At 38.4% G+C, this 14,304-nt stretch overlaps 1 protein-coding gene across 2 annotated transcripts in view; it reads right to left on the bottom strand.

The window, feature by feature from the left end:
• Positions 1-14,304, bottom strand: part of SLIT2 (slit guidance ligand 2) — a 356,666-nt gene that overhangs the window by 14,946 nt on the left and 327,416 nt on the right. For both annotated transcript variants that reach the window (XM_082728507.1, XM_082728506.1), the window contains 4 exons: positions 9,120-9,213; positions 3,695-3,832; positions 3,348-3,588; positions 1,792-1,922 (listed from right to left, as the gene is read on the bottom strand). In XM_082728507.1, coding sequence (XP_082584633.1) covers positions 1,792-1,922; positions 3,348-3,588; positions 3,695-3,832; positions 9,120-9,213 — 604 coding nt within the window. The remainder of the gene's footprint in view (positions 1-1,791; positions 1,923-3,347; positions 3,589-3,694; positions 3,833-9,119; positions 9,214-14,304) is intronic.

Below are 14,304 nucleotides of genomic sequence, written 5' to 3' on the forward strand. Positions count from 1 at the left end.
CTGATGGGCTGAAACAAACTGAGGCTACATAATTTAAGGCCTAACAATATCTAAAATGTTGGCATTAATTTATAGCCATTTGGAGATGAAATTCGTATTCCCTTTGGAAACCAGTAATTATGCATTTGTTTGCATACTCTAAATATTCCCAAGTGGGTTAGCTCATCACCAGAAAGATTCACTGAATTCCATTCCTGGCTACAATTGGCATCTACTTTCCAGGAATTGTTATGAAGGTTCAAATAGGATATGAAGGCTTTTGAAGCTCAGCAAAACATATGTCAAAAATATAGAGGCCAGTTTCTCCAACTTAATGTCCCAATCAATGCCCCCAAATTTGTTGCCAATCATGGTTGGCTTACAGATGCATTTGTTCACCACATATGGTATTTAAAAAAAAAAAAAAAAAACACGAAAGAAAGAAAGAAAGAAAAAAAAAGTGAATCAATACTTTAAGGATGGGATACTTTATATTAAAAAAAAAAAATCCAGATTTATGCCTTTCCTTGAAAAATAAGAGTTCTAGTAAAACTGGGGCCCACATTTTTCCCATGGCAACACTCAGGGAGAACTGGGTGGATGAAGTCTGGCCCTGTTTTGACAAAAGTTTGCTTTTAGTTCACTCCAGACACAAACACTATTATGTTACCAACCTCAAGGCTGTTTATAATAGAAGTTATAATGTAACTTTAAAAAGTTAGACCTTTTCAAGAGTCAAATGATGAGAACATATTTTTCTCTGGTAACTGCCCTGATTAGTTCATTTAAGCTACCTGCCTGAAAAGAAACTGTGTATGACTTTGTGACCTTGTTTTAACTGGTGGCATTTAATTTCTACATGTGGATAAGCAGACTAGGTAACTAGTCTGTAAGACTATAGTGAATCGGTGTTGAGATCCAATAGAGGCCTTGGAAGGTAAATCTTATGCAAAAAGCACATTTCCAACAAGACGTATGCCCTATGAATACCAATTCTTTCATAACTACAAAATATCATCAATCTCATTACATTATTAGAACACTTACGAATTAAATAACATTACCAATCTCTTATTGTATGTGTGCATTGGTATCTTCTGTGTAATCTCCCTAAGAGAAAGGGCTTTGTTCTTTAAAGCTTGGATCCGAGCCTGACACATAGTTAGTGCTCAGTAAATATGCCTTGCATGAAAGGTAATGTTAAATGGCCTATTGTGTTGAGTATCTTGCCTTATCTTCTCTAGAGCTACTCTCCACCTGTCTTCACCCTGCTCTCAGCCCTGGGAGGCTCACGAACAAACTATATTATTGTCATCAGTAGATTCCTTCTTTCCTGGAATCCGATTTGGTCAAAGGGGAAGCCAGGGTTGGGGACTGTCGGACAGAAGAGCAAGGTTGGATATTTAAAACCCTGGTGCTTTCTCTGAGGACTGACTTCATCCTTTCATTGAAGGTCACAGCTGCTGCCAGGCAGTCTGAGCTACCAGCCCAATTCTGAGCATGGATTTCCATAACTGCTGTCCGCACTCACCCCTTCAAGCATAGGAGGGAGTAGCTCTATCCCTCTTTACGGGCCCCCAGTTACTGTGTGCTCTCTAACAATCTTTATAAGAAGTCCCCTTGAGAATCTATCCTCCATCATCCAATTTGAGCATGACATCTGTTCCTGCCAGGCTCCTAAGTAATGCACTTATCATAACGGCTGCCGTGGCCCAATTATTCCCTCCGCTCACCATTACAGAATAATAGAGAAGTAACAGCTTTTCACCGAACCACTGTTTTCACCTTTACCAGTAACTGAGAGACCTTCACCTGTAAATGGCAGAAGCCGGGTGCGAGCCGGTGTCGTAGCTGGCACGGACCCGTCCCCGGTACAGTTCAACGGCAATATGGTCCTTGTCACCCTTATACAGGAGGATCCCGCTGTCTTCATCTGTGGCAATCTGGTAGGAAGTAACCCTGACATTAGTAGGAGGCACAGTCATCCGCACGTACGTCACCAAAAAGAAGCAAGACTGCTCAGTGCAATTTTTACTCCAGCTTATTTTTTCCTTATGGCTGTGAGAAAGTAATAGTGCAAGGCACATGGAAGTGATGACTTGGAAGGTCACCTGTTCCTAAATTATTTTGATGCAAATAAATTTGTAAAGAATTAATTAAAACCAGTAACACTTAAGTCAACACCATGGGACATACTTAAAACTTTCTCTGCTGGAGGTTTTCATTCACTTGGTCTTTTTGCTCCTATTCTTCACAGCACACAAATGGGAAAAAAATCTGTTTTTTTTTTCTCTTGCTTTTTGGCCTTTTTGTGCTTTTAAGGAACCAATTTGGTAAAAATTAGGTCTTACGCCTGAACCCCACTAGGTACTTCTTGTAGCAGTCCAGTAAGGAAAACGCTGGAACAGAGGGAGGAGGGCTTTTTAAAGAAGGCGTGCTTGACTTCCTCAGGGCTGGAAGGGCTCCTGCCCTCACTGGAGTGTCAGGATAAGCCAAACAAGGAGCGGCATCTTTTGGAAATCAGCTAAAGTCATTTGCATTCAAAATACGTTAAAATATTTTCCTTATCAGATAAACACACAGCCCCAGTGTGCCCCATGTGTCCTCAATTCATAAACCCCCATCTAGTCTCACCTGGTCCGCAAGGGTCTGACCGACTTGCTCAAAGGGACAAGGTGATGTCGTTAAAAGTCTTACGATAACCTTTGAATTTGTTCATTTCATGTCACTTTTTTTAAAAATTTATTTTTTATTTATTTGAGCAAGAAAGAGAATGAACCAGAGAGAGAACAAAAAGCTGGACAGAGGGAGAAGCAGGGTCCCTGCTGAGGAGGAAGCCCGATGTAAGGCTCCATCCCAGAACCCTAGGATCATGACCTGAGCCAAAGGCAGACACTTAACCAACTTAGCCACTAGGCACTCTCATGTTGCCTCTTAAAGGTTTTGAGGTAAGAAATTAAAAGGCACTCACTGAATATTTTATCAAAGTGTGTGATGTCACCCATGCTCTCCTCACCTGCAGCTTTCCTAAGAAAAGACCCTGAACTTGGAGTCCTAAAAATAAATATAATGCCTTCACTAGAGCACAAAACATGTTTTGTTGTTCTCTCTCTCCTTTTTCTGTTTCATAATCAAGTAGTGAATAAAAATACCTGGTTCCCATTTAGTTTAAAAAAATACAAATGTTGGAGAGAATGACTAAAGATTTTCACAAAGAGAGCATTTTCTGTCTTTGTGTTATGAGGACGGTAACCATCTCTTTAAGAAAGAGAATCACTCATGAACTACCATGGATGTTGAAGATTTGAAGTTGAAGGTGGCTTAGGATGAAATCAGCTCTCACTCCCTGGACACGGGATATGGCTTACCTGTAGGGTGATGTTCGTTTGAGGCCGGACCTTGGCTGAAGGAATTTGAAGATAAGACTCTTTGTTGACAAAATTCACGCTGACCAGCTTTTCACACTTCTCTCCCTGGTAACCCGGCAAACACTGGCAGATGGGCTCGTTTATCCTGATGATGCACTGAGCTCCATTCTGACAATCAAAGTTATCACAGGGGCTGGTTCGTGGGAGGACCATGGGTGGAGAAAATTCACAGAACAAGCCACTAAAGAAAATAGCAACAATACATTGTTTTCACTTAGTTGCCGAGATGAGTTGAAGCCTTTCTGCACGACAGAACTCCAAACATGAAACTCTGTTTCTACGTTTACCTGTAACCTTCAGGGCAAATGCACGTGTAGCCGTTCACTGCATCTGTGCAGTGGGCCCCGTTTTTACACTTGTGATCTTGGCAGTCATCAAAGTCAATGTCGCAGTGTTCGCCCACGTACCCTGGTGTGCAGTCGCACCTGTTCAGTGAAGTACATATGAAGTACATATGAAGCACATAAACAGTTTCACACCCAACTGAGCCAAAGTAAGGACAATGGTTGCATTTCACCTAGAAAAAAGTTGGCACTGTCTTTGCAAACGTATTGAGTACACCTAAAACCACTGTAGCATTGTGTGTCAACTACACTTCAAGAGAAGGAAGTGACAATGGAAGCAAAAAGCACAAAACTCATATGGAACAGGCTCATAGAGCTCCCAAATTAATGGAGGCGTAGAAAACAGTTATTCCATGATTTCTCAACATGATCTGTCCGAGGGATGGTAAGGACTCTGATGATCGTGAGCCTCCACAATCCCAGTGAGCACGAAACTATACCCTCATTCCTCCTTCTCACCCATCCTTCCTTCTTTTCTTCTCCTTATCATGTTTGACTTCCTACTTCCTTCCTCCATCTTCCTTTCTTCCTCCCCCCCTTCTCCATCTTCCTTCGCTTCCTCTCCTTTCCCTCCTCTATGGTCTCTTCCCTCCCTCCCTCTGTCCCCACTATTTTTGCCTAGAGTGTCCTCTGTTTTCGTTGTTCTGATTCCTTTCAACAGTGGAGACCAAAAAAATTGCTATGTTGTAGAATTTACCAAGAATATGAAACACATTTTAAAAATAATTTACATTTTTGTTTTCTCATAGGAAAGGGATATATTGGAGTAAAATAGAATTTTATGAAAAAAAAATTGATGTCAACATTGGAAACTCTAATTCATAATGAATCCAGAGAATCATTATGGCAGAGCGGGGCTGACCTAATGGAGTAGGACAGGGAAACTGATTAAAAAAGAAAAAAGAGGGGTGCCTGGGTGACTCCGTTGTTGAGCATCTGCCTTCAGCTCAGGTCATGATCCTGGGGTCCTGGGATCCAGCCCCGTATCGGGCTCCTTGCTCAGCAGGAAGCCTGCTTCTCCTTCTCTCTCCCCCTTTCTCCCTGCTTATGCTCACTCTCTTTTTAAATTAAAAAATCTAAAAAAAAAAAGTTTGTTCACTGTGGTGGCACAAGGTAAGATGGGGTCTCTGCCGCACTACGGTGAAGAACCAGGGGTCATATACACATGGCATTCTTGGAGCACGTCCTCCTTGCCATGCCCTCTGTGACCACTGGGCATATATAGATTCACAGAATCCTTCTCCAGAGTCCTGGATTCACTGACTCCTTCTCCAGAGTCTACTACTTCACTGAACAGGTGAGGGAGCTGACGGACAAACTGGTTAAGGACCTTATCCAAGGGCATTCAAATAGTAAGTGCCACAGCCAGGCAGGAAACCTAAGCAATCTGAAAAGAGGGTCCAGATTTCTGACCACTGAAGGATGAAGGACTCAAAAGCTGCCAGAGGAAAAAGCAGTGTGGCAGGTGCAGTGGTTTTCAAAGCATGCTCTGAAGAGCGATCAGGGACCAGAGAAGGGAAGGAGGCTTTTGGCAGCTTCCTGCTTCCCTCCTTTCTCCTGCAACACTCTCTGGTTGTGATCATTAATTTTACACACTGGGCTTCCATGAGCATTTCTGTTTGGGGTTTAAGAGAGGGCTCACTGAGTTAGAAAGACAAACAAACCAGGAACCTACAGTTTATTTAGCTTTATAGAATTTGGACTTTGCAGTTACACAGAACTGCGTTTGCATCCCAGCTTCATCTCTACATGTATGCAATCCTGACTAATTTACTTAAATTTCCTAGGTGTTTGTGTCTTCATCACAGTACAAAATAATTTCCATCTCATGGGTTTGTTAAAAGATTAAATAAAAACACTAGCTGTAAAAGACTCAGTATAGTGGCTTGATATATAATGCATGATCAATAAATAGTAAGGATTTAAACAATAATTCTATTAAGCCTTCATAACTCTATAAAAGTCTTTGTGGTTTAGTCTTGACTAATTTTCCAGTTTTCTATTTCAAAGCCATGAGAATTTAAGTGAATGAGGGTAATTAAAAATGCCCAAGTGAATGTGGACATTACTGAATACCAAGGGCTTTCTCTGAAAAATGTAAAATCAGGATTTAAGAGTTACTGAAGGGTTGATGAATTAAAATAAATGGGGGTACAGAACCTCTACAGGGAACAGACTTTCAGCTCTGTGTGTATGAATTAGGAAATAAAATGAGATCACTGCAGAAGCATGCTTGCTCTAGAGCCAGTGGTTTTAATACGAAATCATAACAAAGCAAAGTAAACAACACATCTGAAGTTAAATGGATCTTAAGTGGCCATAGACATCCTCAAATAGATGGACAAAGTCTGGGGAGAGAGCTTGCATCAATGTTCATGTGAGCAGAACCACTGAAATGCGAGCCATTAAAAGAAAGAAGAAATGCTTTGAAACACTCTGAATTATTTATCTGAGAAAAGAAATCAAAGTAAAAGGTAAGAGAACCACACAATCACCACCAGTGGCTAGGAGCTATTTTATATTCTTTTCTCTACAAATACTATTTCTCAAGCCCATTAGTACTTGTTATGACAAACCTTTTTTTTTTTTTTTTTGTTCTTTCCTTGCTCCTCAGATCAAAATACAAAACTAAAGAAAAAATTTAATTAAGGATTCCTTAAGGTTTGTATTATCAATAAAGCCTATTTCACTCCCTCAACTCTATTATCTCCCAAGGAGTGAGGAAGAAAGCAAAGACTATAAAATATTTGGCGGAGAATCCCAACAGCTGACTAAGGAAGACGCATGCTTGAAAATACTGCCTATGGCATATCATGGTCTAAAAATATCTCAAAGCAATTTAGGAGATTTATGAGGTATATAATAAAGCAAGAAAAGTAAAACCAGCTCTATTAGCTTAGTAATAAGAAAATGAAGTCGAAGAAACAATAGGGTCTGTCCAAACAACATCTGTCAGAAGAGGTTTTCTTTAGTAGTTTTATATAGTTTGGGTTTTTAAGTCCATTTTCTTTTTGCAACTCCCTCCAACTCCCTTATCTCTCACAATGTGCAATTGTTTATAATATGAGAGGAACGGCGTACACCATGACTTCCCCGGCTTTCTGCTAAACTACATACAGCCATAAAACAAGTTCATGAATTACGGCAGAAAACAATGGGTGCCCAAATCAGCGAGCCCATAAGCCAGGAAGATGCACTTCTCTGTGTGTAATTTAATTGACAGTAAGAGAAGATACTGAATGTAGGAGTAGTCTTTTTGAAGACCAACCCCCTCATTTTTTAATGGTTTCCATTAAGTCCCACAAATTCTTTTTCTTAGAATCACAATATGCAAAGTCCTGTGAAACATGCCAGGCAGATAAGCAGTTCTGGAAAACCATTGCTTTCCTGATAAATTTCTTTGAGAAATGATATTTGTTACATATGTCAATGGTGACTTTTCTTTCTTTCTTTTTTTTTTTTTAAATGGTGGATTTTTATTTTGCTAAATTCAATGTGGACAGATCAAAGATATTAGGAGTTAAAATAATTCATGCACAGTGCTTGCATGAACAGGATGCAATGCAGAATCTTGTATAAATGAAGATTTCAATAAGACCTCTGGTTTTTGCATTGGATTGTAAACAAAAATATAACAAATTCTACAAAAGTAGAAGCAAAGAATATTCTTTTCTTTTTCAATAAGGTATCAAATGGAATCAGTGGGTACTGAACTGTATTTGTATATTCTTCTTTTTAAAGATTTTATTTATTTATTTAAGAGAGAGATAGCAGGAGGGGGAGGGGGAGGGAGAGATAATCTGAAGCAGACTCCGTGCTGAGTGCAGAGCCTGATGCGGGGCTCGATCCTACCACTGGGAGACCATGACCTGAGCTGAAACCAAGAGTTGGGTACTTAACTGACTGAGCCGCCCAGGTGCCCCTGTATTTTTATATCCTAAAACTGTGTTTGCATATTCTAAAATTTTAAGCCACAGTGAATAAAAATATTATGTAAATAAAAGGAGAACAAGCATTTTATTCAGACTGATTTTTTTGGAAGGCAGTTCTGGAGATACTGACCCTACCTCCCATTCAAATTAGAGTATCTGATATCTGTGGACAGCTAACAAAATGTTAGAGTTCCAGCTCAATTCCCATATTATAAAACTGTTCCCCACTTCAGCAATTCTTAATTCTTTGAATCCTATGGCAATTATGCCTAAGTTGTTTCTGAGATGATAATGTATGTGAATGTGAGTAGTTATAAAACACTACAAAATAGTGTGTTCTGACCTATGGCAGGTGCTCAGTCAATAACTGAGTAAAAGAACAAATCATTCTATCTGCTACTTGCCTGATACAAGCACAGCCCTGCTCTTGAACCCAACGGTGTCATTCCTGAGAATCCAACTTACCTTCTGTAACAAACCAACTGTAATGTTAATAAACTACAAGACGTCTTAGAAGTAACCTGTATTTGAAAAATCACTCAACTGGGAAATAGGAAACCCAGCTCCCACCTCTGCCAATGAATAACCTTGAGCTCTTTGGACAGCCACCAACCTGTCTGGGTCCTGTTTCCCTCATGTTTAAAATGAAGAATTTGGACCAGATGATCTCTAAACTACCGGTCCATTCTAAGAAGAGAAGTTGCTGTTGATAGACCCTCAAACCATTTCAAGACTGTGGCAAAGGAATAATTTAATTTGATACCAAACATATTTCAGGAAGATTACTAAGGAGGAAAAGAAGTAATTTTAAAGTTCTGGGTTCACTTGAGGGAACCCTCTATCTAGAATGACTGCTTTGTCATCCCACAAAAGACAAACATACGGTGAAAGGAGCACTATTAATAACAATGCTGAGACAACGGGCAGAAACTGGGACTGTCCCCAGGCCTTCTGGGACATACGGTCACTCCATCTTCCTCACCTTGGATAGTTAATAATTGGTGCAGACCAAAATAAGAAAAAAAAAAAAAAAAAAGAAAAGAAAAAGAAAAAGAAAAAAAAAATCTCAGTTACATTCAATTAACTCCCTAGTTACCACAAACTTATATTTAGATAATAAAGCACCTAGCAGATATTACAAAATTATTTGGCCTGCAAATACATTTAAGTAAATTTAGTCAAAGTCTACTTTATTTCATGCATGACTTCCCAGGAAGAGCCAGGAAACAAACGGAAATGTCTTTTATTTTCTTTCCTGAACTAAAAAAGTCCATGCTGCATAGAAACATTTATAAAAATGCCACTGACAATGGAGGGCATCCCTTTCATCCTGAGCAAAAGTGTGAAGTGAGGGCTTGAAAGGAAGGTGAGGAAGACAGGCGCCCACCCCCATCCCCTACTCCCTCATTGCAAGCCCCAGGACAGCTCTGACTTACTTGAATCCCTTTGGCATCAGGATGCACTTGGAGTCGTGCTGGCAGGGGTTTAGGTCCTGGGCACAGAAGTCCAGCTTCTCCTCACACAACTCACCTGTTAACATGGCAAACAATGTTAGTACACAGAGAAAGGTTAACAGGTTTCCCACCATCGGGCTGTCAGGGGCCTCAGAGGTTAGCACAGCTTGTGACTGGGGAAAAAATAAATCACAAGATACGGAAGCAGACGATCCAAAATGCTGGTTATGCTGCTAAACAGGCTTATGATATGGGACAACACAACTATTGTGGTTTTTAACTAATATGAGCCCCTTTAGAATATACTTAGAATATACTATTGGAACGAGGAAAAGGAAATCTGAATGCTTTTTGTTCCTGTTGTTTTATTTATGGTAAGTTGGGCTTTTTATTAAGTTATATCATATACCCTTAGGATAAATGAATAGCTAGTGAATATTTACAAACTGAACCCATTCATGTAACCAGCATCCACATCCAGAAACACACCATTTACCAGTATCCCAGAAGCCTGACCCCAAGGGTAAGTAACCACTATTTTTTTTTTTTAAGATTTTATTTATTTGACGGACAGAGATCAGAAGTAAGCAGAGAGGAAGGCAGAGAGAGGAGGAAGCAGGTACCCTGCTGAGCAGAGAGCCCAATGTTGGGCTAGATGCCAGGGTCCTGGGATCATGACCTGAGCCTAAGGCAGAGGTTTTAACCCACTGAGCCACCCAGGCACCCCAAGTAACCACTATCTTAACAGTACCAAACATTAGTTGTGTCTGCTTCTGAATGTGACATAAATAAAATCATTTGGTATGTACCCCTTTATGTCTGGCCTATCCTGTTGTTTTATGTTTGGAAAAATAATCCTCATCTCTTCATAGTCTCCAAGGTCTTATAAAGTCTGGAAGAGAAAGACTTTGTTTCTCTCTTATGACTTAATTGCAACAGCTCAACAGAATAATCCTCAGTTATATCCACGGAGATAGAAAAAAGCAAAAGGAGAATCAATCAGAATCAATCAGAACATACACTTCTCCCCCGCCACCCCCGGAGTATTAGTTACCACATAGAGAATAAATTTTATCAATACATGAGAGCTAAAAGCATAACCATGCAGATTCTAGACACTCTATGTTGAATTACATATCTGAAAACCCCTTAAGAAATGTCTTTAGTTGTAGGTAATATGTTCTATTTTGTCTTAGGCCAAATGTGATTTTCAGTGAGACTTTCCCAATCATTGTGTGAAATAATAAGTAACTAGAAAGATATAAAATTTGAAAGTTCTCACCTTTGCTACCTTACCTCTAAACCAATTTTTAATTGTGTTATATACAGTAAGTGCATGAATAAAATGACACAGCTACATGGACCTGTTCATTTACCAGAAACTATTAGAACTTTCATTCATTCAGTGTGTGGATTTAAATAACATTGGTTAAAAATCAGGAGTTTGCAGCGCATTCCTTTATTGTAAGACTGTCCTTTTAAGGTAAAACTTTGCTGCCTGATAGAAAGAGTTGTTTAGCAACTCAATGTGGCATATTATTTACATTTCAAGATCTGTATCCATGATGTAAATATGTAAATGTACCCAGTTATTTTATCATTTTGATGTATGGTAAGTTAGGGTTTCTCCTGTCTCTTAAAGTGAACATGGAAAGTCTCATTTATTTCTTCTACAAGAAGGCTATCTGTGTCGTTAGATTTGTGATACAACAAGATTTAAACAACGTTTACATGATGAGCTATCTTTAAACAGGGTTTATTTAAAGCTTTTCACTTTCAATTAGTTTTACTTTAAGTAATACCTCTTGATGGAATTCATTCATTATAATTTATCAGCCTACCATGATGAATTCATTTTTAGTTTTCTAATCAAATCTATTCGGTTGGATGCAGGCTGTTTACAGTAGTCTGCAGAAAAAGAAGTTTGTAATAACCGATGATAGAGAGGAACCATTTAAGATATATAATAAATAAAAACGTATTTTCACTCTATATCCAAATAATAAATTGTTTTAAAAATTTTAAGAAAAAGATAAATGTTTAACTTCTTATTCACTTGGATCCAATCTAAACTAAACCAACCCAATCCAATCCAATCAAGCCAACCCAAACAGTTCATTAAGGATTTACTGTATGATTCTGGGCTAGATTCTGCAGCCACAAGGACGGATGTTGATGGACTCTGCCCTCAGTCAGTTCCCAATCAACTAGTAGAGAAAGTCTGAGCTGGAGATAGGACATAGGGAAATTCATTTCTAAGAGAAGAAATTAGAGTTGACCGTTTATTCTCCATCACATGTTTCTTCATAAACTTGATGTGGAAAGGAGTGAGAGAGGAGATGGTTCTAAGACACTGTTGGCTAAACAGATTTGCCATTCTGTAGTCCACAGCTTTAAGACTAAACATGCTAATTTAAATGCAAAAAAAAAGAAAAAAAAAGATTGATAGCTGTTCCTTATAAAATAAGCATATAATATTTCTTATAAAATAAATATTCCTTATTTTATAAGGAATCTATCTTATAAGAATAGCACGGCAGCAATATTAACCATTACTAAAGTCATGTATAAAAGTTCTTTGTGACCAATACATAGCTACACATTTGACTCTGGTTAAGACTGGCTGATTACTTCCAAAAGGATTTATCTCCCTTTAAGTGTCACCAAATATTACAATACTAACAAATATTACAAAAATTTCCTCTACATCCTATTACTGCCTAACTCACTTCTAAAGCCAAGTCTTGCAAGCTATATTCACCTCCTGTGTCTTTGTATGATTTTACAAATTTATCTCAAGTTCATGTCTGGGTTAATGGTGTTTCCTTTTGTTTTAGTAACTTTACTAAGTTCTGCTGTCAGTTTTCCATCCCTTATATATCTCTTCTTTATGAAATCTTCCTGGATCTTTTCATCCACTTGGTATTAATCTACAATTTGTGTATGTCATGTTTGCCTGTTCCTATCTTACGGCACACATACTATATGTCTTTATTTACTGACTTAAATTAATAAGTATTTGTATAGTGTTTACCACTCTGTATCCGACAGTTATTTATTTTTTTTATTTAACAGACAGAGGTCACAAGTAGGCAGAGTAGCAGAGAGAGAGGGGGAAGCATGTTCCCTGCTGAGCAGAGAGCCTAATGCGGGGCTAGATCCCAGGACCCCAGGACCATGACCTGAGCCTAAGGCCGAGGCATTATTTAACCCACTGAGCCACCCACGTGCCCCTATTAGGCAGTTTTAAACATTGTACCAATATAGAGTCACTTAAGCTTATGACAGCCATTTAATAAGGAAAGGTAAGAGTGCTGCACCCTTTTAGATGTCATGGATATTATGCTGTTTACCTTGTTTCCTGTCTTTGACTGAAAGATCACTGAGAGCAATATCCTTGGCATATTTGCCTTCATAACTTTATAAAGTATGATAAGACAGACTAAAATAATAGTTATTAAAAAAAGATACAAGATCTCTATCTTACTGACCTATATTCAACTTGGATCTCATCTTATCCTTTACATATTTTTCTGTTTAATTTTTGCCTAATAATGAACCACCCATCTTTGATAATAAATAGTTTACGACTTTCCTTTAAATATTACTTTAAATTTTCTCTGGTCAATTATCAAAACAAATGTTTGCTTTGGACTATTTCTCTTTCATGTTTTTGAATTATATTGGATTCTGCTGTATTTGGGGGAAGGGAGCTTTTAAAGTTCCAGTACTGTCCAAAAATTCGAAGGGCTCAATATAAGATGGGAATTGTAAAAAAAAAAAAAAAAGGAATTGTAGAGAGCTCCACAGACGAATGCAGAACTTTATATATGTCTACTTCTCAACCATAAAGAAAGCTTGGGTATTTGAAAGTTGCATTGCTTTTCCATGAAGAACAGAAATAACATTGACTAACAGTTGGTCATTGACTCATATGCTTTTCATTACTATTGAAAAATTTTCTCCTAAAAGTCACAATATTAAGTGAACGTTATGCAATCTTTCTTCCTTCCTTTCTCTCTCTCTCCCTCCCTTCCTTTTCTTTTTCTTTTCTTTCCTTTTCCTTTCCTTTTCTTGTTTGTTTGTTTGTTTGTTTCTTTCTTTCTGGTATATGCGTGGTTATAGCTAGTACCAAATTAGTGAAAAAAAAAATCAGGGAGAATAATAGAAAATAAAGCAACTGAATTTGCTCTTTTGATGGTCCAAGGCCAGCTAAGACAGTATCATGCATGTCTAGCTTCCTTCCTGAGATGGTAAAGTATGAACTGATAGAAAGGAAAGGTAGAAATGTTCTTTATTCTATTACGCATAGTTAGTGTTGTAATCAATGATCAGGTCTTTATATTTGAACAGGGCAGCAGGAAAGATAAGTCAGCTCACTGGAGTGGTTGAAGGCAACCCAGGAACTCCATAACTTATTCCAATCCACCCTGGTAAATCCCAGGAAATCCTATTTTTTTTTTTTTTTTTTAATTTGCTTTAAGCTCTATACCCTTAGAAGTCCCCAGTGGGATTTCACTTTTAATTTGTCTTATGCTTGGAGTTTTCAGCGTTTTCTTTTCTTTGTTTGTTTGTTTCTTTTTTTTTTTTTTGTGAGAATTGAAATAAAAGGTGTGTGTGTGTGTGTGTGTGTGTGTGTGAGAGAGAAAGAGAGAGAGAGAGATATCACTGTTTTGGAGAAGAAATGTAAAGTGGTTCAAAAGGAAGCATACAATTATTTCTTCAGATTAACAGAGGTTAGTGATTGATTTGTTAGAACTTGTGAAGAAAAGGTATCACATCTTCTAAACAGGTGTCTTTTTTTTATTATTAGAAAGTGACATCTAGTTCTTGGATCACTTCTTCCTGTTTGTATCTCTCAGGTAAGTATGGCAGAGAGTGGGACCAGAAATGGTCAAGTTCCACAGTGATACTAGCATGAGCAGGGAGGGAGCAAGGCAAGAGTGATGCCCACTCCCCGAAAAGGGACCGACTTCTCCAAGCCCTCTCTTGAGCAGGAAATATGATTGCTACTTACTGAACACCTGTAAATGTAGTTTTTCTGAAGAATTTGATATAGTGGAAACGTGACCACGTATCCTGGCTTGCTCAGGACAACACCTGTTGTCTCAAGGTAATTATCAGTAGTGTCCCCGTGCACGCATACAGATCCCTGACTTGAATGATA

The sequence above is a fragment of the Mustela nivalis genome (assembly GCF_964662115.1).
Source record: "Mustela nivalis genome assembly, chromosome: 4".
Lineage (NCBI taxonomy): Eukaryota > Metazoa > Chordata > Mammalia > Carnivora > Mustelidae > Mustela > Mustela nivalis.